Source organism: Telmatherina bonti (genome assembly GCF_933228915.1).
Source record: "Telmatherina bonti genome assembly, chromosome: 19".
Lineage (NCBI taxonomy): Eukaryota > Metazoa > Chordata > Actinopteri > Atheriniformes > Telmatherinidae > Telmatherina > Telmatherina bonti.
The window spans coordinates 22,813,955-22,840,824 of NC_136617.1; the positions used below are offsets into that span (position 1 = coordinate 22,813,955).

The 26,870-nt window shown below is 40.2% G+C and overlaps 2 protein-coding genes across 2 annotated transcripts; one reads left to right on the forward strand and one right to left on the reverse strand.

Moving 5' to 3' along the window:
* Positions 1-711: 711 nt before the first annotated feature.
* Positions 712-3,093, forward strand: btd (biotinidase; the record flags this gene model as incomplete). Its single annotated transcript, XM_079259027.1, has 6 exons — positions 712-915; positions 1,342-1,491; positions 1,668-1,819; positions 1,907-2,084; positions 2,171-2,734; positions 2,821-3,093. 6 exons carry the CDS (start codon positions 712-714, stop codon positions 3,091-3,093), a joined length of 1,521 nt encoding a protein of 506 aa, XP_079115153.1.
* Positions 3,094-5,253: 2,160 nt separating this feature from the next.
* On the reverse strand, positions 5,254-25,824 carry ankrd28a (ankyrin repeat domain 28a; the record flags this gene model as incomplete). The annotated part of the gene is made up of 29 exons (XM_079259210.1): positions 5,254-5,996; positions 6,100-6,191; positions 6,270-6,352; positions 8,647-8,729; positions 8,819-8,967; positions 9,059-9,142; positions 9,221-9,308; positions 9,416-9,635; positions 12,883-13,000; positions 13,663-13,750; positions 13,949-14,150; positions 14,264-14,338; positions 17,554-17,580; positions 17,703-17,814; positions 17,908-18,048; positions 18,229-18,297; positions 18,540-18,603; positions 18,684-18,766; positions 18,919-19,033; positions 19,199-19,277; positions 19,786-19,890; positions 19,977-20,084; positions 20,224-20,366; positions 20,475-20,562; positions 20,726-20,926; positions 21,830-21,900; positions 23,272-23,350; positions 24,163-24,246; positions 25,669-25,824. The coding sequence occupies 29 exons, from the start codon at positions 25,822-25,824 to the stop codon at positions 5,698-5,700; spliced, it is 3,306 nt and encodes a 1,101-aa protein (XP_079115336.1). The 3' UTR covers positions 5,254-5,697.
* Positions 25,825-26,870: the final 1,046 nt, after the last annotated feature.

Below are 26,870 nucleotides of genomic sequence, written 5' to 3' on the forward strand. Positions count from 1 at the left end.
ATTTATGATGGATATTTATAAGCAGAAGCAAACAAAAATAAATTAAATAGTGTTGTAAAACCCACTTGCAGCAAACGTTATCTGCGCCACCGTCCCCATGGTGGTCGGTGCGCCATGTCGCATCACTTTCCGGGCTGCAAGAAACACATATGCTCCAGAGAGGATCAGACCTCCACCAGAGATGATCCTGCAGCTCCAGCAGTTCCTCAACATTTGGCTGGATTTTGACACCGGGTCCCCTGGAACTGCTGACATTGTAAAGCAGCGCCTTCGTGCAATAATAATACACTAAGTTAGAATCGTTTGGAAAGCTTATAAACCAACTTTTCGCTATTAGGATTATGTTTACCTAAGTCAGTGATTGAAGTCGGTTTAAACTTGTAAATTAAAAGTTATGAGAAAACTGTACTACAAACCATCTTGCAAGGACACCGCAGTAAGAGGGAACGTAAGAGAAATCTATCAAAGTCCTTCCGGGTGACGAACCTTGTACTTCCTTTCGTGCACTTTCAAAATTAGAGTTGTCTCATAGTATTACATGCAAAAACATGGACCTTTGTTTCTTATCTTTCTAACTTACTCAACAAACACAATACTATTTCGCAAGGAATGTTCTGTTCACTTATTAACAACAGAATCATGAGCCAGTCAGCTCTACCTCACAGAGGACTCCTGACCTCTCCGTTTTACATCATTCATTAGAAAAGCAAAATGTTTTTATTTATTGTCTTTGTCAGTGTTGGTTTTGGGCAAACAGTGGCTGTTGCGGACTCCTCGTACATTGCAGCCGTGTACGAGCATAAAGTAATTCTGAACCCGGAGCCCCACGTCTCCCTGTCCCGCCGAGACGCCCTGCAACACATGCAGAGAAACCTGGATGTCTACGAGGAGCAGGCTGCCCGGGCTGCGCAGCAAGTACGGACTGCTAATGTTTGCAGATTTTTTTTTAAATTATTATTATTTTTTACTAATGCAGGTTCCACATCTGTGAAGCAATTCATTTAGAGAGAGTTCTATAATGAGTAATAAAGACATAAAATGAAGCTAGAATTTTATATATGGCATCTTGTTGCAGCTTAATTTTAACTCAGACTTTTACTGAACTGAACCTTGAAGTCTAAACATGCAACTTTATTACCTTCAGACAATTGGAAATCTTTAGCAACTTAGATAATCGCAACGAATTAGGATCTAATTCTAGTTTGGTAACTTGAAGATAAACAAAGAGATCCGTGCTTATCATCCATGGTTTGCCCTACAGTCCCAACAGAGATGGGTTTAATGTAAGTACATCTTAATGACACATCCCCTGCCTCATTTCCCTGTTCTTCCTCCACTCAGGGTGCCCAGATCCTGGTGTTTCCAGAGGACGGTATTCACGGCTTCAACTACACTCGTTCATCCATCTCTGGCTACTTAGAAACTGTTCCTGACCCTCAGAAAGAGGACTGGAACCCCTGCACACAGCCAGGCAGATACAGCAACACTGAGGTTTAGTTATACATTTAGATTTGATGCTAGCAAGCATGTAGTCATTAAGATCTTGTTATTTTTGACCAAAATGACAAACTTTTCTATCACTTTTTGAGATAGGGTCACACCCATGCTGCCCAGCGCCTCCACTTATGCAGCATTGTTTATGCTGGGTTTGTGTGTGTTTCTCCCAGGTTCTCCAACGTCTGAGCTGCATGGCCCGCCGTTACAACCTTTACCTGGTAGCAAACATGGCTGATCTGCAACCCTGTCCCCTAAACACAGACCCTTCCTCATCCTGTCCTTCTGATGGACGCTGGCAGTTCAACACTAATGTAGTTTTTAGGTACGGAGTAAACCAGCTACTAAATGCACAGACAAAAATTCTTAGTCTGTTGTGCAAATTCTAAATAATATTCTTTCTATCACACAGTTCTGATGGGTTGCTGGTTTCACGCTACCATAAACACAACCTCTACTTTGAAGAGGCCTTTAACACACCTCCACAAGCTGAAATCATTACATTTGATACACCTTTCGCTGGGAGGTTTGGCCTCATCATTTGCTTTGATATCCTGTTTCGTGAGCCAACGGTAGTCCTGGTGGAAAGGGTATTAAAAACAACACCCACACACATACAGCTGAAACAAACTAGGCTGACTTATCTTCTTACGTCTTCTCTTTGATCCTTTTTCAGGGTGTGCGTCAGCTGATCTACCCCACAGCCTGGATGAACCAGCTCCCCCTACTGGACTCAATCCAGTTTCAGCGAGCATTTAGTCTGGGTGCAAACATCACTCTGCTGGCTGCCAACATTCGTAACGATCGACTCATCATGACAGGAAGTGGGATCTACACTCCTCTTTCTGCCACCTACCACCACGCCCTGAAAGGAGACCCAGAGGAAGGCCAGCTTGTGGTGGCCAGGGTGCCAGTTTTAGACCCACTGTGGGTGGGACAGAGTGCAGCCACAAAGGAGGGGTCATCATCAATGCTTACAGACTCTGGTTTCTGCCACAGACAGAACTGCGCTGATCCTTCTCTCTCAGCTCCTTTTTACCCTATTTTCACTTCATCCATGATGTACGACCCATTTATATTTGTCCTCTTAAACAGGACAGAGGGTGAAGTCAGCGTGTGCGATGGCACTTTCTGCTGTCACCTTCAGTACAAGAGGGTGGCATCAGGCAACAGGACAGAGATCTATGCACTAGGGGCATTTGCGGGGACACACACAGTGAATGGAAATTACACCTTGCAGGTAGAAATGACATGAATTTTTAATTTTCTAAACCAGTATATCTCTGAAACTCGCGTCTCATTTATTTACCTCGTCTTCCTCTTCAGGTTTGCGCAGTAGTTCGCTGTGCAGAGTTGGAGGTCAGCTCCTGCGGACAGGAGGTGGAAGAGGCCGAGTCTAAGATGGACTTCCTGTTGGAAGGGGTGTTTGAGACCAGATATGTTTACCCAGTGGTTCTGGCAAGCCATCTGGTTCTGGAGCAGCCTGAGAAGCTGGAGAAAACTGCAGATGGGAGAGTGTCAATGAAGCATTCAAACATAAATGGGGGCTTGGTCACTGCATGTCTGTATGGACGAATGTACCACCTAGACAATGAATGAGTTTTTATCTGTATGCAAAGAAATCAAACATTCATAATAGGACAAAAATAAACTAGTAGAGCACCCAGCGAGCCACAGTGATATACATTCCCTGGTATGCAGTCCTAAGAGAGGATTCTTCTTCACACCTTAAATTTGTTTTGGTAAAGAAGGTTTAAATAATCCTGCTTATGACCAGCAGCAATCACGACTTAAATAAATACATACAAAATTCATATTCAGACCAGTGATATTTATTTGTTACACATTCTCTGTCATATATAAACAAAAATAAATCAAAAACACTTTTCATTCATCTGTTACTTAATCTTTACAAGCATTGCACCAAGTAGCATCCAACACCTGCCCAAAATTTGCATGTTCCTAAAAAGGCAATCTTTCTTTTACACACACACACACGCATTCACACACTGTCAATGTTTACATACACAGTGGTATTCTGATATTCACACTTCTCTCTGATTAACACAGCCTTGTAATAGCAGTTTATCATAACCTAAATAATTCCACATGGATTAAGTAATAATCAAATTGAGCGTATGGTTTAATTAGATTATAATAAATTACTTTGGCTTTGCTTTTTGTAAGAACACTGCTCTTTGAGCTTCTTTATAAAATACTGAATTGCTTGTTTCTGTCGCATGATTTGATAACACCTGCTCTGATGGGATCAGAAAAAACAGAAAGAGGAAGAAACCCAAGCAGGTCGGTGCTCCTTACGATGTGAATTAAACAACGGATTTACTGCAGTTGCACGTTGGGAAAGTAATGAGAATGTAGGACATTTATCAGAGTACTTCCTGTAGCTCAAATGGGAACTTAGTGGAACATACTATGTGGAACAAGTAAAGAAATGATACCTTTAATACTGGCTTATCTAAATTAAGGTCAATAGTCAGAATATTACTGTGAACGCACACTCAGGCAGTGCCAACACCTTGCCCATCTCAGGTACAGAACACAGACATGAAATGGTAACACTATTTCCACAAAAGTTGGCAAGTTTTCTAAAAAAAATAAATTTAAAAAAAAAAAAAAAAGATCATTTGAATTTTTGTTTGATAGACACAAGAACAAAGGAAAAGTTAGGCAAGGGTGTCAGCACTGGGTATTAAAGATGCATTCACATAAGACCTAATCCAAAATGCAACATGTGATCTGTGGTCAGATGACCTCATGTTTCAGCAGCTTTTATGTAAACAGACATTGGCTTCAGCGTGCGGAAGATAAGAAAACCATCCAATCTGTTATCAGATATTATGATGGCATGGAGGTGATTCTGGGCTACATGAGTGTGAAGTTCTTCCATCAGGACAACTTGTCTCCCAGGCAGGTTAGCTGTTATTTCAGTAGCATGATGCCCTTGTTCTCTTGTTCTGCACGACTTACAACAGAGTGGCCCCATAGAGGATGTGTGTGTGCTTGACTGTCCTGCCTGCAGTCCAGATCTATCTCCTACTGAAAATGTATTTATAATCACAAAGAGGAGAACCACACAATCACTGCAGACTGTTGAGTAGCTGAAATCTTGTGCTTTGCGGGAAAAAGAAAAAGTGTTTCCTCAAAACAAAACAAAAAAACCCTGCAGCATTTAATATAATCAGTTTCAAAGCATCAAAAAGTTATCAGAAAGGAAACAGTGATTATCAATGTCAATATATTGTAGATTTGTTTAAGTTATCTTAATAGTTAGTCAGCGAGGATGCCTTATTCCTTACCTTTGCACTCATGTTTGTTCAACAAATGTTTAAATGAACAAATTACAAATTCAAGTTTTTTTTTTGCATTTAAAAAAAAAAAGCCAACTTTTCTGGAAACAGGGTTTGTAGTTACAGTATTGCAAGTTATCAATCCCACAAGCCAACCATTCACGCTGTCAGTCAGCTGACATTTGAACCAGCTGTACAGTAAATAGGTCTTAACATCCATCGGCTGTCACAATCAGCTCACAAGGATTAAATCTCAGCTTGGAATAAATACGCAGAATTTATTAGTGACTTTTCCTCCTGGGAAAAAAATAGGTTCCTAATCATTTACACAGCGTAACAAATGTCCATGAGGGACAGTCATCTGCCAGGATAGCACAAAAACAAAAGAAAAAGAAAACCCTGACTATAAAACTGTACAGCTGGGAAAAAAATCCTTCATCAGCTGGTCCCATAAGATTCTCCCTCTGTTGTTTCAGATAATCAAGCTTTAAAAAAAGCTGTCCTTTGAGCTTTTCTCCACTTGTTCTTCCAGTTGAAGGATACTTTCTGAAAAGGTTTAAAACTACTTTAGAGTATTTCTGCGAACCAAAAGAGTTTAAATCACTAAAGTAAAATACTGCTTTAAAATCTAAAAAATACTGGCCATGTAACTGACCATGCAGTGCTGTCTGAAGGAAAATGTATGTTCAGCTTAATCTACATTTTAGTTTATTATTTTCCACCTGGATATGCACCTTAAGGAACCACGTATGTGGTAAAGATTATTTTTTAGATGTGAAGCTTACTTAAAAAATAATCTTTTCAATTTTCTCCATCTTTTAGTTCACTGTCAGTGATTTGTTAAGGCTCCTGAGTGGCTGGCCAGCCTGCCAAAATGATGGGGGTTTGATCGTCCTCAGTATGTCTCTGAGTCCGAGTCGTTCAGTTCATCGTCTGCAGAAACAGAGGACAGCGGCCGCTCTGACCTGCAGTATGAAGCGTGGTCAGGCCTAAGCGGTGGTGGGGTATCAAAGGACACACCTTTAGAGATGTGGTTGGGGGTGGGGTGGTGGTTGATGACTGTCTGTGTAAGGGACAGACTAGGTATGGCTGCTATGGTAACCATAGGGGAGGTGGGTATCATCGAGTTGAGGATGAGAGCCAAGCAGTCAGCTACATCCCGATTGGGAGCGCAGGCCAAAGCTGGAGTGTAACCTAGGGACATACAAAGCAAACAAATAAGTTTTTTTTTTTTAACCAGTTCAATTTAACATTGGATATTAGATTTGAGGTCTACAACAGAGAGATGAAAGCTGACCGTTCTCGTCCACTGCTAACACACTGGCTCCTTTTCCCAGTAGTTCCTGGACCACAACCGTCAGTCCCTTCCTGGCTGCTACATGCAGTGGCCTGCAGTGGAAGGGACACATGCTGTTAATATATGTCAAATCAGAGCTCAGCGGGGTGCACGTTCTCTGAGCTACATACGTCTGGAGAGCATCATTAGTGCAGTTGATGAGGTTCTTGTCGCTGATTTTCTCCAGAATCAACAAGGCACTTGTTTCATGACCCTGAAAGTAACAGGCAGTGAAATTAAAAATGTATTAATAAGATAAAAGTCTCATAGTTGCAAATGATAAATTGTTACATTGTATTAACCTTCCTTACTCTTGTTGTAAAATGTTACCAACTTTAGAATGAGTGTTCCTGATTAAGCCTCATTTAAGTCAACTCAGATGTGTAGACACACCAAATAAATGTATTTTGCTAGAATTTTAGAAGTTGAGCAAAGTACAGGGAGGACAGACGAGCATGTTCCTTCAAAAAGACTGTTGTAAGCTCACTAATTGTGTCACTACACAGCTTCACTGTACTTGACATCAGCATTTGTCCTGTTCATGCACACCTACACACGTATGTCATCAATGATCTCACTTCTCATTCACTTTGAGCAGGATGATGTGTTGCATTAGTAAATTAAATTCTGGGTCAGGTTCTTAGCTCTGCTCAAGCAGATTGCGGTGTAAAGTTATGAACAGTTCAACTTCTGAAGCAGCTGCTCAGGCACAGGCCTGTTAAACTGCACACTGATAGTATGTCTGATCTTGGCACCTGTTGACTGTTTATAGATCAGCCTACAGTTATAGATTTACCAGGCTATTTAGCTTATTTATTTACCAGGCTATTTAGCTTACAGATTTACCAGGCTATTTAGCTTATTTATTTACCAGGCTATTTAGCTTATAGATTTACCTGGCTATTTATCTTACAGATTTACCTGGCTATTTATCTTATAGATTTACCAGGCTTTTAAGCTTATAGATTTACCAGGCTATTTATCTTACAGATTTACCTGGCTATTTATCTTATAGATTTACCAGGCTATTTAGCTTATAGATTTACCAGGCTATTTAGCTTATAGATTTACCAGGCTATTTATCTTATAGATTTACCAGGCTATTTAGCTTATAGATTTACCAGGCTATTTATCTTATAGATTTACCAGGCTATTTAGCTTATAGATTTACCAGGCTATTTAGCTTATAGAGTTACCAGGCTATTTAGCTTATAGAGTTACCAGGCTATTTAGCTTATAGAGTTACCAGGCTATTTAGCTCATAGATTTACCAGGCTATTTAGCTTATAGATTTACCAGGCTATTTAGCTTATAGAGTTACCAGGCTATTTAGCTTATAGAGTTACCAGGCTATTTAGCTTATAGAGTTACCAGGCTATTTAGCTCATAGATTTACCAGGCTATTTATTTTATAGATTTACCAGGCTATTTATCTTATAAATTTACCAGGCTATTTAGCTTACAGATTTACCAGGCTATTTAGCTTATAGATTTACCAGGCTATTTATCTTATAGATTTACCAGGTTATTTATCTTATAGATTTACCAGGCTTTTAAGCTTATAGATTTACCAGGCTATTTATCTTATAGATTTACCAGGTTATTTATCTTATAGATTTACCAGGCTATTTAGCTTATAGATTTACCAGGCTATTTAGCTTATAGATTTACCAGGCTATTTATCTTATAGATTTACCAGGCTATTTATCTTATAGATTTACCAGGCTTTTAAGCTTATAGATTTACCAGGCTATTTATCTTATAGATTTACCAGGCTATTTAGCTCATAGATTTACCAGGCTATTTATTTTATAGATTTACCAGGCTATTTATCTTATAAATTTACCAGGCTATTTGGCTTACAGATTTACCAGGCTATTTAGCTTATAGATTTACCAGGCTATTTAACTAGCACATTTCCCAGGCAATTTAGCTTGACCACTGTCCTGGTATAAACACATGACAAAAGGATTCTCATTGACTCAAGTCCCAGTACTAATGTTGTCTTTAGTTATGTTATCGTGTCATTGCTATAGGGCAAGTTAACAAGCATGCGCAAAAAAAAAAACAGAATTAATGTAGAGAGGAATTGTTTATAGGACAGAGGAATTAATTAATTCACATTTAAAATGAGAATAAACCAGCCACTTCAGAATTAATTTTATTTCAGAATTGTTATTTTAATACAGAATTAGGTTTTTATGTGGTCGTTTTTCATCTCTTAAAATTTTGGGGGGGAATTAACAAGGCATTAAAACTCGAATGTAAACATGGTCAATGTTTTGTTTTTTTGTTATAAAAAGGACAGCTGATGTGTTTTAACCATATTAAAATATACTTTTGGCTTCACATGAACTAAATAATCAGAGCAAATCCAAGAATCTGATTTTCCGCCAACATGTCAAAGAACTCCTCCTTAGGACAAGTTGTAGAAAGCCTTAAATTCTCTATAACCCAAGAAATATTACATGGGTAAATAAATCTTCCCTGTAGCAGATAAATTATTACCTTGCTGCAAGCTAGATGCAAAGCAGTGTTCCTGTTTATGTCCTGCAGAGTCAAATCTGCCTTACCGCTGCTCACCAGCACCTCTGTAATATATGGAGACAAATACATGGGCAAGCTCTAAAAGGCAAAGGCTACGTATTAAACGACTGTGCGCCAGAGTAAGTTGACTCACCAACAGCATTGGTCTGTCCGTTCAGAGCTGCCATCATAAGCGGCGTCCTGTGCATATCTGTGTCTACGACATTTATTTGAGCTCCATGGCTCAGAAGGAAAGAAACACACTCCACATGGTCAGAAAAGGCTGCAGCATGAAGGGGGGTCCTGCAAAAACAACACAGTTACAAATACATTTTGTTTTTGTTTAAAGAATAAAAAATATGTTTTGCAACTTGACAGTGTTTGCTTTGCTCACCTTCCCTTTGAGTCCATTGTGTTGACAATATCTGCCCCCAGGGAGTCAATTAACATCTCAGCCACTCCTTCGTTATCGTTCATACTAAAAAGAAAATCCTGTCATTATGACCTTGAACCACATATTCCAAATATTCAAGCCTAGAAACAGCTGGTATCTTACACAGCACAGTGCAGTGGGCTGAATGAGTTGCCTTTTATCTTCCTGAATACCTCCTGCTCTAACAACACCTCCACGCAAGCATCATAACCTAGAAGACAGACAGAACAGGCACAATACACATAAATGCTAATTTAGGACAGCATTTTACCAAACAGGAATGTTTGCATGTTTTTCCAGCCTTCTGTGTCCAAATACCGTTGTAGCAGGCCCAGTGTAGCGGCGTGTAGCCCTGACTGTCAGTAAGGTGTGTAAGATCATGAGACATGCTGGTGGTCAGCAGCAGGGCACTCAGGACGCCCACGTGGCCACAAGCTGATGCCAAATTTAGTGGGGTGCGACCCCGGATATCCTTCACACACACGGTAGCCCCACGCTGCAGAAGGGCCTCCACACATTCCTCCTGGCCTGTTGCAGCCTGTGCAAAATAAATGTCAAAACAATGATCACATTATGTAAGATTTTTATTCAATGAAAATAAAGGGAATTTAATAATGTAAATAATTAGTTAATTAAGTAATCAAACTTTATTCTTTTGTGAGGTCATTGAGGTAACTACAAAACCAAGAAAAAAAAGAAACAGAGAAGCAGAAAGAGGAAATGTCCCCGTACAGCAGGGGTGCCCAGCTCCAGTCCTTAAGGGCCACAATTCTGCAGGTTTTTCATGTTTCCCCAGTTCGAACACACCTGACTCAAACTAGTCAGTCATTGTGCAGAACTTCATTGGCTGTTGGGTCCATTTAATAGAAGCCGGGTGTGTCGGAACAGGGATACATAGAAAACCTGCAGAACAGTGGTTTGGGTCTCTATAAATACATCTCGTAAGTCCAGTCATGAAAATCTAAATCTTTGACTTTAAAAAGAAACTGCTTTTTACGGAAGCGTAGAGCTGTCATCCTCATAAAAAAAAAAGTTTGGGCCTTATTACGTTATGACGTGATAATTTTATTGTAAAAACGTGAAACGTATCACGTTATAACGTGATAAGTTTATTGTAAAAACGTGAAACATATCACGTTATAACGTGATAAGTTTATTGTAAAAACGTGAAACATATCACGTTATAACGTGATAAGTTTATTGTAAAAACGTGAAACATATCACGTTATAACGTGATAAGTTTATTGTAAAAACGTGAAAAATATCATGTATCTGACAACGTGAACTTGGTAATTTTCGACTTCAGATGAGGAAATTGTGTGCGGGGTGGATAGGAGATCACAAATGGCTCATTTACAGGACTTGAAAGAGTATTTCTTCATACTTGGGTTGAGACATTGTGAAATTATGGTGCTTTGGAACACTTTTGATCCATTGTAATAAATATGCATAGTTTAAGGACAGTTTTAAAAGGCATGGGTCTGTACAGAAGGAAAAATGAGTCCAATCCCCATGACGTGGCATCATTTCTCATTGAAACTTGAGCAGCACAAGAATCGCTACGAATGCAAACATCATCGGTGCATCGAAGTGTCATCTATCCATCCCTCCTCTACCGCTTATCGGGGGTCTGATCGCAGGGGCAGCATAACCAGGGAAGTCCCCCTCCCTAGCCACATTCGCCAACTCTGCAGGGGGTCCCAAGGCGCTCCCGGGCCAGCTGAGAGATGTAATCCCTCCAGCGTTCAAGTGGTTATACGTTTTTACAATAAAACATATCACATTATAACATGATACGTTTCACGTTTTTACAATAAACTATCACATTATAACGTGATACGTTTCACGTTTTTACAATAAACTATCACGTTATAACGTGATACGTTTCACGTTTTTACAATAAAACTATCACGTTATAACGTAATAAGGCCCAAACTTTTTTTTATGAGGATGACAGCTCTACGCTTCCGTAGCTTTAATTTGATCCACATCTTTAGGGGTTTCTTGTGGATTGTAACATGAGCAGTAAATTCTGTTCAGGATTGACAGCATAATTCAACAATGAGCTCATACAGAGGCAGTATGACAGTTATGTCATACTGTAAACAGACCTACAGATGAGTCCTGACGATCATGCTGTCAGTAATAAAACTATGAGATGTGGGTTCCTTGTTTAATAGACTCTTTTCTCTCAAAATAATTTTAATTAGGATAAAATCCATTTAATATGTGGCCTTTGTGAGAGTGAGCAGTTCTACGCAGACAAGAAGGCTTTCTACAGATCTACAAAAAGTTGTTTTTAATTGTTTGTTTATCTCTAAGACAATAGACATATCATTCAGAACCCAAATCTGAAAAGTTGGGGCTGTATGGAAAATGCAAAAAAGCCCCTGTAGTAATTCTAAAAAGAATGTATTACTTCTAAAAAATATAGATATTTTAACATGTTAACCTCATTTAATATATATTCTATATCAGTTTTGCGGCACATGCCTGTGGCATATTGTGTCAAAAAGTTTAGACAAGAAAGCTTTTACTATTTTGTAAAACTGCTGTGTCTATTGACAACGCTTAAAATGGGTTCTGGCACTGAGGGTCACAAAACAATGAGACCTTTCAATAGCTGACTTTTTCTCATTCTTTCTGTAAACATGTTTTAAAGTTTGCAGGAGGTGCGGGGTCATTATTACCACACTTGATTCTCGACAGTTCAGGATAGCAGGCAAGACCCTGCATTAACAACATTCTCTTCTTCCACAACTATGTCCGTTACATGCTCAGAAGTTTTGCATTGCTAATAAATGCATAAACATTCCTGGAAATAGATGCTAACTTCAAGGCAGTATGTGTTGCTTTTATGTTGCAATGACATCTTCTGCATTGTTTTTGCAATGAGAAATATTATAAATAAGCTTTGCCAAGAACTCTGAACCTTACTGTAACAAAAACTGACCATAACATAACAATTTGGTCATTTGACCTTCTGAGGTCAAGGAAGTGTACGCCAACTCAGTCAGGGTCACACAAGGCATCGTTTTTGGTACAGTCAAGTTTTAAGTGGCATTTGTGAGTTTACTTCTGCACTTCTGTGTTTGAATAGTAGACTTCTGTACTTCAGATGTAGAAATATTAAAACACTCTCCATGTTTTATTTAAGAAAGATCCTCAGCACACCTATGGACTAAATGGTAAATGGACTTGTACTTCTATAGCGCTTTTCTAGTCATACAGACCACTCAAAGCGCTTTACACTACTTGCCACATTCACCCATTCACACACACATTCATTCTACACACTCATACACATCGGGGGGCAGTTTGGGGTTCAGTGTCTTGCCCTTCGGCATTTCAGGGGAAGCCTGGAATCAATCCCCCAACTTACCAGTTGAAGGACAACTGCTCTTCCTCCTGAGCTACAGCCGCCCCAGCATCTAACCTTTGCCCACCTTTGCTTCTCACAGCTGCTGTTTTTAATGGATCCTGCTTTTGTGCCAAAGTGTGATTAAGCCCACCTTTTGATATCACTGGTTTGAAATAACATCATCTTTATTTTCTTTTTTAAGTTGTCCCAACAATTTTTTTTGCCGCCGCCACCCCTCCTTTTTTTTGGTTTTAAAACGGCCTCAAAAAGTTTGTATTGCAGGAAAAAAGAATGTATATAAACAAATGAGATGAAGATGGCAGAAAAAAGGTATTTTGCTTTCATGTGCTTGGCAAAGATAAAAGTAAACGTATGAATTGCTTTTTTCCCCCGCTTTGTAAATGTTTGAGTTTGAACGTCTCACCCCGCGGTGAAGAGCTGTCGTGCCCCAGCGGTCCTGAATCTCCACACTGGCTCCTTGACTCAGCAGAGCATACACACACTCTGTGTGTCCACTCAGCACTGCCAACATCAGAGGAGTCCTGTAGATGGGGTGGAAATATGGCATAACCCAATAAGATTATTTTAATTAGTGTACACCTGAAACTACTTACACACACATCCACAAACACAACAGCAGGATAACAAACTTATCAAGAAGCCTCAAATCTGTACCACCAACATGGTAACACACACCCACATCCCTGTACATATATCTGCTGCTGCTCTGTCTGTAGTTACTTCTGGTTTTTACTCAGGATGTCTATTGTGCTTTCTTTGAAATTTTAGATGCTGGATTCTCAAGCAATGTAAAAGATGTTCTTCTGTAGAGAAGACATGACAGTTCCTGTGAGTTGTTTTCTACTTTTTGTTTAGGTTTTTTTTTTTCTTCTTCTTTCTCTCCATCATTTGTCTATTTTCCTCTATCTCTTTCCCTCATCCTTTCTCTTTATTATTATCTTTTTATATCGATCCAGCAGTTATAAGCTGAAATAACAGACTTTTGAAACAAATAATAAAGTAAAGAACAAAGCTTGAGAACCAAGGGGAGCCGTATTATCCACGGGCTCCTCTTGGAAGAGTAAATGTGTTCAGCACAACCACCATTCTGCTGTCAGGATGCTGGACAAGAGTGAAAAAAAAAAAAAAAAGGAAGCCTCCAACCTGAGGCAATTTGTCTAAGAACACACACATACACACTTACTGGCCATTGGCATCTTGTGCGTCCAAATTAACACGTTGGTCGTTGTTGCCTATAAGCAGGCGCAGGCACTCTGGGTGGCCATTCATAGCTACAACAAACAGACACACACACATGCTGTGGTTTGCCATTTTTCTACTGATTAGTAAGAATTATTTTTAGATACTGCAATATAGTTTATAAAGTGTGATTTCCACTAAAAAAAAAAAGCTGGAATATATGTCAGTGTCCCCTTCAAAAAGATTCCCACAGCCATCTGTTTGTCTGTGGCAAGTTTCTGATGGTATACCTGCAGCATGTAAGGCTGTCTTTTTGTGTATGTAGTCACGGGTCATGGGCGAGGCACCATGATGCAACAGTAGGGAAACACATTCCTGATGCCCCCTGGAGCAAGCCAGACTTAGTGGTGTCCGACCCTCTGGGCTGAGGACGTCGACATCAACCAGGGATGACAAAAGAACTTCTAGTGCTCCACAGTGCCCATGGTAAGCCTGTGGGAAGAGAAAGGCTTTGGTATTAACCTAAACTGTAAATTACCATCAGTAAGTCCCATTCTGGATATAACAGACATAGTGCAAGAACTCCATGAGATTCCTAAACTCACTGCCAGATGGAGTGGACTGAGCGAAGCTTGACAGTCTGAGTCTCTCAGGATGTCTGTTCCTGTCGTCTCCATTAACTGAAACAGAAAAATGGATCATACATCACACATTTCAGATCCAGATTCGCACACACACCGAGCCATAGCCCTGACTACATGACACAAAATTCTAACATCACTCTGCTCTGTTATTTTTTAAACTTTTATCAGACACAACAATCAGGTGCAAAGTAGACAGCAAAGGCTTTTTAATGGTATGTGTGTCAGAAGGAGTTTCAGGTATATGTTTGCAATAGTTGCAGGTCTCCTGTTGTCCAAACAATCTTTGGTGAACTGATCTCAAATGGACAACTGGAATCAACTAGAAATCCAGTTGATGTGATGAGTTCCAAAAGGAAAATGCAAAAGGAAAATAGGAACGTTGGAAGAGAGAAAAACAATGGGACAGGACAGTTAATATGAAATTTTATATAATAAACAAGTAAGTCCAAGCTGACTTACTGGTGAGGAAGTTTCTAGTTCTTTTTTGTCTCCTCGTCCACTTGTTTTTGTCTTCAGCTCAAAACAAATTTCCTGTCTCCGTATTGGATTTACTCTCTGGAACTCCACTCAACTTTTCTTGTTTAGTCCTGCAGCTGTGTTCCCTTTTTCTCCCAATCAGCTTTTAGCACCACATTTTCTCTCTTTTCATCATTAAGTTGATCTGGTTTCAAGGTCAAGGTCATCTGATTCAGCACTATTTTTCCTCCTTTAATATTTCCCTGATCAATATTTTAATCTAACCACATCTTCTCCTGTGTTCTTTCCTTGCTCAGTAGTTCGAAATGTATTTTTTTCCCTTTTTGCCTCTTCAAGCACCTTCTGTTCTGCAAGTTTACACTTTTCTTTAATGTTAACGTTGATCTTTTACGCACCATTCCTTAATGGTTTTCTTTCGTCTTTTTGATTTTCCTCCACAACTTAATTTCTTGTCTATTTTAAGTCTTTCTTCCTTGTCTGGAGTTGTAATGTTTTACTTTTTTTTTTGTTTCTTTTTCAACGTCTCTTTTCAATCTTCTCTGTAATCTCTGATTTCTGCCATTTTTCTGAACCAATTCTCGTGTGAACAGTGCCAACGTCTGTTTTCAGGATGCTGGTGGTATGACAGAGCTGAATTGTGTCATATTTGGGTTCAGTGATGGTTCAGTCATTGAATATCAGTTTTGGGGATGTCAGTTTGTTTTTGTTCAGACTTCTGTTTTTCAGTGGTAAACTGGGAACGGTTTGCATTAGCTTTCAGGGTGCTGGTGTTCTGGTCCCAATCTATTTGTTTTCCCCCCCATTCCTTCTCTTGAAGAGCTGATTGTCTCTTCATAGTCTTTTTGACTATGTCTCTTTGAGACATTTCAGATTATAAAAAAATGTATATTATATATATACACTACTCACAAAAAGTTAGGGATATTTGGCTTTCAGGTGAAATTTATGGAAAATGCAATATGTTCATGCTACAGTGATATAATATCATAAAAGTAAGACATTTAAGTAGAAGGATGCACTACTGATTTCCTCATCTCAAAAAATTCATTCAACACAAAAGGTAACAACAATGGTAGTTACACCACAACAAAAAATTTGAACATCTCAATATCTCGTCATGTGCCCTTGAGCATCAATTACAGCTTGACAACGACGTCTCATGCTGTTCACAAGGCAACTTATTGCCTGCTGAGGCATGGCATCCCACTCTTCTTGAAGAGCAGCCCTCAGGTCATTGAGGTTCTGGGGTGCAGGGTCTCGAGCCTCTACACGACGGCTCAGCTGATCCCACAGGTTTTCAATGGGATTCAGGTCTGGAGAGAGTGCAGGCCGTTCCATTTGAGGTACACCAGTCTCCAACAGCCGTTCCCTGATGATGCGGCCTCGATGAGCAGGAGCATTGTCGTCCATGAAGATGAAATTAGGCCTGTGCTGTTCATGTAGGGGCACAATCACTGGATTAATGATGTTATTCAGGTAGTATGGGCTTGTCACTGTACCATTCACAAAGTGTAGGGCAGTTCTGTACCAAGTGGACACCCCTGCCCAGACTGTAACACCGCCACCACCAAAAGCTCGCCTGGTGACAACAGTGGCTGATGCATAGCGCTCTCCCTGACGTCTCCAACATCGTTGCCGGCCATCATTTCTGCTCAGTGTGAATCGACTTTCATCAGAGAACAGCACTGAGGCCCACTGGTTCCTTGTCCAGCGTAAATGCTCCCTGGCCCATGCAAGATGATGATGCCTGTGCCTGGTGGTGTGGTCAGGTACCCGTGCAGGTCGTCTAGCACGCAGACCACGCTGATGGAAACGGTTTCGAATGGTCTGACGTGACACTTGGGTGCCTCTCACCTCTCTTAAACGTGCCTGGAGTTGAGTGGCATTCATCATCCGGTTTCTCAGGGCAGTGTTCACAATGTAGCGGTCATCAGCACGGGATGTGGCCAAAGGACGTCCACTTCTAGGCCTTTCTGTGACTCTTCCAGTCTCTCCATATCTCTGTTGCAACCTGCTGATGACACTCTGTGACACTCCAAGCTCAGTGGCCACTTCTGTCTGAGAACGTCCTGTTTGAAGCATCGCAATGGCAAGGGACTGTTGTTCCATTGTTAGGTGTCGTCTTGGTCTCATGATGTCAAAATGTGAACAGCATGATGAGGACAACTGTTTAAACACCAGCTCTAATTGAACCAGGACATTTATTGGTCAATTCAAGGATCACACACCTGCCGTGATTTTTGCCGTTAAGCTCCTTGTTAGAGAACAGCAACTTGTGCAAAATTTATTGAAACATTTACCAGTTGGACATGTGCATTTAAAAGCTTAGAGAAGATCACATTAAGTTCACCTGCACAGGTTTGAATGCATTTTAGGCTTGTTGTGAAATTTCACCCAAAAGCTGAATATCCCTAACTTTTTGTGAATAGTGTATATATATATATATATATATATATATATATATATATATATATATATATATATATAAATAAAATGAAAGAATTAAAACACAACAACAAAAAAAACATGCTCAGATTTCTAGGGGTTTAGGAATTACAAATGTACATTTTTATTGCATTTTAAAAATGTTCTCTAGAAAAAGGTCTTGTATCAGAATACTGAGATCTGATGACACACTTTAATGTGAAACAAATGCATCTGAATGTCAGGTGTGATCTGATAAAGAGCTGTGAGCAGATTTGCTTCTCCTCCACTACAACAGAAAGGGCTACTATTTGTAAGAGCTCAGAAGGTGAATGAAAAGTCTTTCTTACCACATTTATAGGCCTCTCACTTGCAATCTGAAGGAAACAGATAAATGTCTTTTATTTCATGACTTGTTTCAATTTTTTAAACATTGTACACACACTGTACTCTGGACATGCAAGATTTGCAAGAACGAATACGTAGTAACTAAACTCACCAGCTCCAGGCAGAGTGTGCGCCCATACGCAGAGGCATAGTGCACAGCACTGTAACCCTGTTTGTCTCTTACTCCTGGATCAGCATCATTTCTCAACAAATACTCCACACATCTGACAAAGACCAAAAAGTAAAGATTTCAGCCTTTCTTTGACATTAGAGATGTGTGACTAAACTGTGGAAATTAAACACAAAGCTGCACATACTTTCCATCTATGTCACCAGCAGCAGCGTAGTGCAAGGGGCTGGAGCCTCTCTGGTCTTGCTCATTAACACTTGCTCCGAAGCCCACCAAAGCAAACACACACTGATAGTTACAGTTTGCCGATGCATAGTGTAGTGGAGCCCTGGAAGGGTCAGAGAATTAACACTGGCTTTAAATCAGGGCAGTAAGGTCTTTGTAAGATGTTTAAAAATGTATGTACAGTTTATTCTCTCTCTATCTTTTATGTCATATTTCCCCAGCTATCCTGTTAGCACAGCAGTGAGATTCCTACAATCTACAGGTATTTTCATATTTCTCTTACCTTCCAAAATTGTCTTTCCTGTTGAAGTCTGCTCCTATGTTTAACAGCAGATTCAGACACTCCAAGTTCCTGGTGGAAAAGACAACTTTAACCTTTACAAGTGATCTTGCAACCAACAAGCCATACAGAAATGTGTCAGTTTCAGCATTTTCATGTCAGCGTTTCTTTTCCTTATATAAGACATTATATAAAGTAAGCATTCATTTGTTGAAACATGTCATAAAATAATGCAGTAAAATAGGCGAGTAAACCAGAAACATTAACCCAGACAGAAAACGATAATAACCAACACAGTAAGCAAAATTATTCACCCTCCAGCTGCAACAGCATGTAGACAGGTCCTTCCAAAGTCGTCAGGGGTGTCTATGACAAACCCTGCACAAATATGCAATCAGCATCAATTTGGATGTCAGCAGGATATTTCAATGGCAAGAATGGTATCAGCATGAATGTACCTGAGGACAGCAGCTTCCTGCAGCAATCCGAGAAGCCACTGAGAGCTGCCAGGTGTAGCGGGAGCATCCCATGAATGCCTCTTCTGAAAAGGCAAAACAGACAAGCCATTATAGGCCAGGTTTCTCCAGTTTAGCCGTCTCCAGACATCAAAGTATCCCATCCTTTTTTGTTCCTTATCTCTAAAGAGTATATCAACAAAAAAATTCAGATGGCAGCATGTTAGGTATTACTGACTTGGCAGTGTTGGCTCCGTGTTTGATGAGTGCTGTGATGATGAGTTCATGACCGTAGCGGGCGGCGATGTGAAGGGCAGTGTTTCTGCTCTTGTCTTCACAGTCAATTTCAGCTCCTACATACACACAAACAACAGGTCCTCATGTGTCTTTCCATCAAAAGAGAGAAAGATCTAAATAATATACAGAACACACAAAAGTCTCTTTTCCTACTCTGACATGTAAAAAAAAAAAAAATCAGTCCATGTGTGAAACAGCAAGCCTTCTGTGGGGCCTCTCACCATTTTGAATGAGGGCCTGGGAGCAGGAAAACCTTCCATGTGTAGCTGCCATGTGAAGGGGAGTCTTACCATCTTTACTCTGGACAGATGAATGGAGACAGGGGAGAGAGAAAGAGTGAATACGATGGCAGCTTTGCTTTATAAGTAGTGGTGCTGAGGTGCCTGTACAAGTTACAGGGAATCTAATACTGTTACAAAAAACTTAGAATGAACAAAAGTGAAGATAGACACAATAGTAGGCCACACACCCACACATATATAATCGTTGAGCAGCTTGCTGCCTCAGGGAGTCACTCCTCCCACCTCCATCTTCCATATGGCCTTGCATCTTGAGGCTGTGGGAATCCTAATATCAGTTTCCATCACAGCTACTAAAGTGTTCACAACACTCTTCTTTCAGCTTTCTGCTGAATATGGAGCAGACTGCATGTTCTAATGATCTTTTTACTGCAGTACATAGTGTACACACATGAGATTTACAGCTTATAAACCCACCTTGGTCAGATCATTTATATAAAAAAACTGATTCTCAGTTGAATCTGTGAATTCAGGCAGTCATATGAGATTGCATTTGTGCAGAGACACACCTGCAAGTTGATGCAGGCTCCGTGGGCCAGCAGCAGCTCCTGGCACAGTGCCCCTTGGCGAGACGAGGAAGCAAAGTGAAGTGCTGAAAATCCCCTTTCATTCACCTGAAGTGAAGAACCAAACAACACTATCAAAGCAAACGCATTTAGTAAACATGCAAATCTTATCTAGTGCAGTGACGCTTACACACCTGGTTGACATTTGCTCCTGCTTCGATGAGCTCACCGACCACAACGTCCTGTCCGTTGTAGCAGGCCAGATGAAGTGGTGTGTTGCCATAGGCATTGACTTCATTCACCTATAAAGAGAGAAAGAACCGTGATTTCCTTTTAGTAACTAGTAGCATATCCAAGTAAGTTAAAGCCGCTTGCATATTTACTGGAAATTAAACAAACATTTTAGTGAGATTGCCAGTGGGCATGTGTTTGTGTACTGACGTGGACACCCAGGCTCAGCAGGTAGTGCACGGTGCTGCTCATGCCACTGGAGGCAGCTGCGTGGAGTGGTGTGTAAGCCTTTTTGTCCTTACAGTCCACCTCAGCTCCACTGGCCACCAGTAACTTCACAACCTCCAGATGACCTGATGGAGTGAGAGTGAGAAAAAAAAAAAGAAAAAAGGTTTGAATTCACTCAGCTAAAAATGTGCATTTTTTCATCTAATAAAATGACAGTATCGTCACAAACTCACCCATGTAGGCTGCCCAGTGGATAGCTCTCCTGTCCTTTTTGTCAAACGCATTAATGTTGGCTCCTCTGGACAGCAACAACTTCACCATCTGTCAGCCAAAATAAAAGTGAACAGGTGATCATGTCTGCTTTCCTGTGTGTGTGTGTGTGTGTGTGTGTGTGTGTGTGTGTGTGTGTGTGTGTGTGTGTGTGTGTGTGTGTGTGTGTGTGTGTGTGTGTGTGTGTGAGTGCATTTAAGAGAAAGGTACCAACCTCTACATGTCCACTGAAGGCAGCATGGTGCAGGGCAGTGCGTCCTGCCCGGTCAGATACATTAACGTTACTTAACAGTGGGACCAAAGCTTCTGCGCAGCGAACTGCCTTGTTGCTTGCAGCTACATGGAGCGGTGTCTGCCAGTTCTTGTCCCGAGCATTTACATCTGCACTGTGCTTTAACAGCACTGCAACCGCATCCTGTACAGATATATAACAAGTCTTATGCTGTACAGACACATGATGACAAGGCACAATTCTCTAGCAAAGTACATGCCAATGTTTGGAGGTGGCTGTGGGGGTGCTTAGATAATTCTTTGCTATTCTTAGGGAGCTTTCATGTTGAAAATAGCACCAAGAAAGCCAACAAACACAAAGAACTGTCTTAGTGAGGGTATAATAAACAAAGAAGAATAGGTGCAGAATTAGAGGGTTAAACAAACACATCAGATGCACAGTGGTCATATTCATTCATGTCTTAAATGCCAGATAAAATTCACACAACAGCAATATATTTGCTTATAAGGCTTCCGAAAAATATTTCATGCCTTCTGAGCTTTTTAAGCATTTCAAATAGCATTGCTCCTCTCCTAAGTTGTTTGCTCACATGTTCTGCCTAAAGTTGCTCTCTTTAAAGTATTTTAGTTTTCTGTTATCTGGCAGTAAAACAAGAGCAAAGTTGGGACTGTGAAGCAGCACATTAAGACGAAGCTGCTACAGCTTGGTTGCTGGTTACCTGCAATAAAACCCTGATTTTATAAGCACAGTTTCATGTGACAAAATTATCTGCCACTTAAAGCTAAAGACATTGTCTGCGTGATGATTTTGGCTACATTTAAATGCGATACGATGACAACATTGTGTACTTTGTGTGAACTCTGTTGTGATGTGAGACTGCATCTGCCTGAGACCACTTCTCAGTCAACAGAATCCCCACACTGGAAACAAACAGGTTGATTATTTACTCTATGCGATGAAAGTCACTAGATTTTTTTCTTTGTCAATTTTTAAAAGACAAAAAGAAAAAAAATGAGTGGTCCAAGAAGTATTAAAATCAAATAACATATCAGCCTTGTTGGTAAAACCAACTCTCCATTACGTTACCTCACTACATGAAGCCACAGCTCGGTGAAGAGGTGTTAACCACTTGTTATCTTTGGCATTAACTCGAGCTCCTTCAATGAGAGAAGAGAAACAAATATCAGGAAAGTTAACAGTGGGATTTTCAATTTTATTTAGTCTCTTGTCTTTTCTGATCATTTTACGTTTGACTGTCTCTATGATGTTTGTGCTTTTACGTGAAAACCTTAGAAACACATTTATAGAGAAACAAAAATAGCAAACGGAGTGAAAACCAGGAAAAAAAACTAATAAACTAAAGAGCAAACTAAACATACACAGAAACACATGACCCAACAGTGTCTAGAAGGTATCTAACTCCGGTGAGCCTCACTGACATAGCTGGGAAGCTAAAATAGTCCTTAAGCCACACCTGTTACTAGCTTTTCACGTCACTGAGAAACATTCAGCACAAGCGGATCGTCACGCACGTAGCCAATCACGCCACTCTACTCTTGTGTTACATGTAAGCCCCTCCTCCATATGTATTTATCTCATTTCAGGGGCCAAAAAAAATAGGATTGATACACCACAAGAAATTTTGCCAATTATCATAAAAACAGCACATGGCTGTGAGCAGGGAGTGGAAATTATTGAGGGAAAAAAAAGTAATGGGTGGGTATGAGAGAGACGACAACTAACTGGAACCCACAGATACTTTGAGGAGTTTAGGAAAAATGCAGAACTTCATAGAAAACTGGTGGAAACAAACTACGTGGTTACTGATAACTTCAATAAATTAGATTGATTAAAGCTCATTGTATCTTTTTTTGGAGTAATGAATAACTAATTATCTTCATTTCAATTATATTTGACCTTCCTGGATACAGAAAACAACTGGTGAAGCCTAGGGTCTAAAGCAATGCATAAAAGGTGTATTGTGTAAGAATTGCTTACATCTAGTGATAAAGATGGACCGTAGCCAAAAATCATCCTGAGATAAGCATGCCTTAATCTGCAAGAGGATCCAGTGGCATCTCGTGCAGTAATGACTACACTACAGGTAACTCAAAATTGTGTACATTTATCCTGTTTTCCTAAATGTGCCTGTTAAGGAATTACTTAACCCAAAAGATTCACCCATCATACAAAGCTTCACATGGAGTTGTTTGTTCATTCAGAGACACCATAGGAAAAGTGGTGACAACTACAGCAGCTGCTATATATGCAGACCCATTAAAAAATAGACATAAACTGCTCATTGAAAGAGAATCAAAACATAACTGTTATTTTTGTAAAGTATATAAGACATCTACAGAACCAAAATGTTTCTGTCATTGACATTTGATTTTGTTACACAGTGCACCTTTAAGCTTAGAAAGAATTGATACGGAAGGAGAAGGGTATTAAGTGGAAATTAAAATAAAAAAAAAACAACTTAATGGATTGACAGATTGTAGCTAGAAAGGCTGAGATGTGGAGTTTACCTGAGAGGATAAGCAGTTCAATGATCTCAGCGTCTCCCAGGTAGGCTGCAGCATGCAGCGGAGTCCGCTTCTCGTTGTCCTGAGAGACCATAAGAAAACAGAACTACAGCTTAAAGAATGACCACCATGTCTCTTCCATACAAACAATAGCCACACACACACACACACACACACACACACGATGAGTTAAGGGCGCAAAATCTATAACCCTTACACTGTAGCAGACCACGGGAAACATGAGACTATCACCACAAGCGGACAAATGTAATTCATCTCTTCACTTTCATTTTTTACTTCACTCCATCATGTAAGCACACCCTGCTGCATCATCCCCACTCCGTGTGTTTCAGTGCAGCAGAGAGCAATCAGCAAAGTGGGGCTATAAACAAAAGTCATGTGACTTCAGCAGGCCTGAACCAATGTGCTGACTCCAGGGAAAATCAGTGAGTTGACCCCGGCAATAAAGACCAGCAGAGACAGAAGCACAGGTCAAGAACAAAGAACAGAGCAGAACGCAGTATAAACGGAGAAAACATTTGCAGCAGGACTCGGCGCAAAACTAAATGCAATGCCAACAAAAAAGGAGAGATCAGGTAAAAGGTTACATCCTTAAACAAGTCTGATGGGCTGAAGTCATATAAACTGACACCGCTTTGATTTGGGAAAGCTACCAGAAAGCCTCCTGCCAGTCATTCAGTATGCACTTATCTGAGTTTTTTTTTTTTTTTTTTAATTGCTGTCATTTATGCACCAAGTTTTGTCTGAGCTTGAAGCCACAGTGACAAAATCACAGGGAAGCAAGAACAATGCTATCAAATACTCTTTGGAAGGAGAAATTCTGGTAAAATCAGACACTTCTGACCAACCTGAGACAGAGAAACTGGTACTTACCTGGATGTTGACATCCTCTTTCTTGAAAATGAGAGCGCGAACTTCATCTGGGTCCACGTTGAAGATGGCTCTTAACAGTGATGGCTTTACAGACAAAAAAAAGAAGAGGAATCTTCAATTTTCAAGGCACTCATTTCCTATGCTGAGTGACAACTATGTTATTAGTAAGAGTTATGATAGTTACAAATGGAAGAGTCTTGCGCACATAAAGTATAATCCCAGACTAGGACAGACTCAATGGTCACATATGGCTGTACATCACCTATTGTTTATAAAACTAGCAGTTACAGGATGCAACACAAACACATATACACACAACCTCTCCGTGAGAGCTTAAGGTTGCACTCTCTTGTCACATTACATCGTTAAGCTGATTAAAATGCAAAAAACTGATGGAAACATGATGGAAACACTAAAGCTGTCTATAAATAGAAAAATGTTTCATCTGCTCCACAACATGACGACTGTTTACAAAGTGTTCATGTTCTTGAAAAGAGAGGATACATTTACCAGAAGGAAGAACTGCAAGTAAATGAGACATGCAATAAAACTCCGGGCACAACTCTTTTACTATCTCCTACCCCAGTTTATGCTCTTGTGCATAAATGTAAACAGCTGGTATGGCAGCATGCTGCTGCCTTTTAATAAGAGGAATCTGTAAACAGTGTTGACTTTGGATTCCGATAAACCTTAAAGAGACATGGTACAAGTGGAAGCAAAGATCACATGCAAATTATAAGGGATGGGAAGTAATATTTGAAACAAGTCATTTCTGGACTCTGGGTTAAAAAGACTGCACTGTTTATATGCATTTTTTTGTCTGTGAGACATAAATTTAGCCTTAAATGGGAACAGTACAGGAGAAAACATTAATAATGAAACCAAAACCAAATATTCTCCAAATGAAAAACTTTATCCTAAACTTTGTAGCTTGTCCTGCATTATTTTACAGATGAGCTGATGCTCAGCATTACAATCTCAACATTTCTGTCACACTTATTAAAATAATGAGCAAGAAAAAGTGACAGTAAAGCTACACAAAGACCCCAAGGACAAATTCTGTCATCAAAGCCAGCACACTGTCTCTAAATCCTACCCCTCTTCTCAATGAAAGATCCAAAGAGAAGCTTTCATAGGATGAAAACACTCATTACTATGTTTCGGCAACTAAGCAGCACCTTATCCATCCAACACTGGGAACTACAAAGACCGATCTTTGATGGTAATCCATCATCATCATCCATAATCTCATGTACCAATGACATATACTGGTGCTATATTTATAGCCAGATGACATGTGCTAGCAGTGCTTTGTTGTTTTGTGCAACAGGACATGTTTGTACTTCAACAAATGTTCAAATCAGGGAGTCCACGGGTGTGCTAACAATTCCAGCCAATGACATGGTTTTCATACAAAACTGCAGATATGCCCAAAGAAGCAAAACCTGCAACAAAAACATTTAAATGAGACAAACTGGTTTTGTTACAACAAAGGACCCATCTCACCTTGTCATCCTGAGCGGCAGCCTTTCGAGAGGTATGATGGGTTCTATGGTCAGGAGATGATTTGGGCCGAGGAGGTGGGGATGAAGAAGAGGGCTCATCCTCCTCCACCTCCTCCAGCACCACTATACACACACGGCTAGCCCGCTCTGACCGCATCAGGAACAAACAATCACACACCACACATACGCTCACTCTCACTCACACACATAAAGACACCGAGTTCCTTCTACATATGTGTGCAATCCCACAGCACAAAGGTCAGCAAAAAATCCCATAAAGAGTGTTTCCCGTGGAAACAAACGCTGCACATCTTTATGTAAAATCCAATGGCAAATCCAGCTCTGTCCTCTAGCTGTCAGTGTTCATTTGCAGCATGAATCCTCCTCTTCAACCAACACACACTATGAGAGCCGTCGTAGCGGAGACAGCAGGGAATTCCTCTGCGTAATGGTGGCGGTAAGAGGCATGCGGCAGAATGAGCTTGTGCTGCCTAGCAGCACGCAGGAAGCTACATAGTCTGACTGTTGCGCTGCAGCCAGGAAAACACACACACACAGAACCTGTGATGATCGCAGAAGGGCAGCAGTGTATCCAATGTATGTGTGGGTATGCATCGCTTGTTTCAGGCAGACTGCTGAAGCCAGCTCTTTCAAAGGGGAGGGAGAGGAAGGGGGAGACGAAGGGGGAGGGGAGGGGGGAAAGAAAATGAAAGAGGGAGAGAGACATAATTCTAAGCAGGTACCCAAAGCTGTATAAAACACAAAGAAACCAGAAGATAAATTTACCTAAGAAGAACAACAGTAAGAGAAGAAAAGTAGAAAACAGGAAAAACTTGCTAGAAAAAGTAAATGAACAAGAACAAAAGAAAAGAAAAGAAGAAAAAGTTAAAGGAACGTTAAGAAACAAGATTAACAAGAATTTGGGACAGATTAGGAACAATTCTGGGATCATATCATGTACTGGATGGAGATGGTTTACAATATGCAAGTTTATATCCATGTTAGGTATTAGCATTTTTTAACTGTGGTAATAAAAACAAAACAAAAATGTGGAGTGTAATGATAGTTTTGAAGTATAGAGCACAGTAACATAGCTATGTATTCCTCTAACTCAAGCAAAAAACATTTTTTTTAGCTGTTGTCTGCTTTTCTTAAAGTTTCTAACTAAAATGACTCATATGACTCTTGTTTCATGTAATTGAT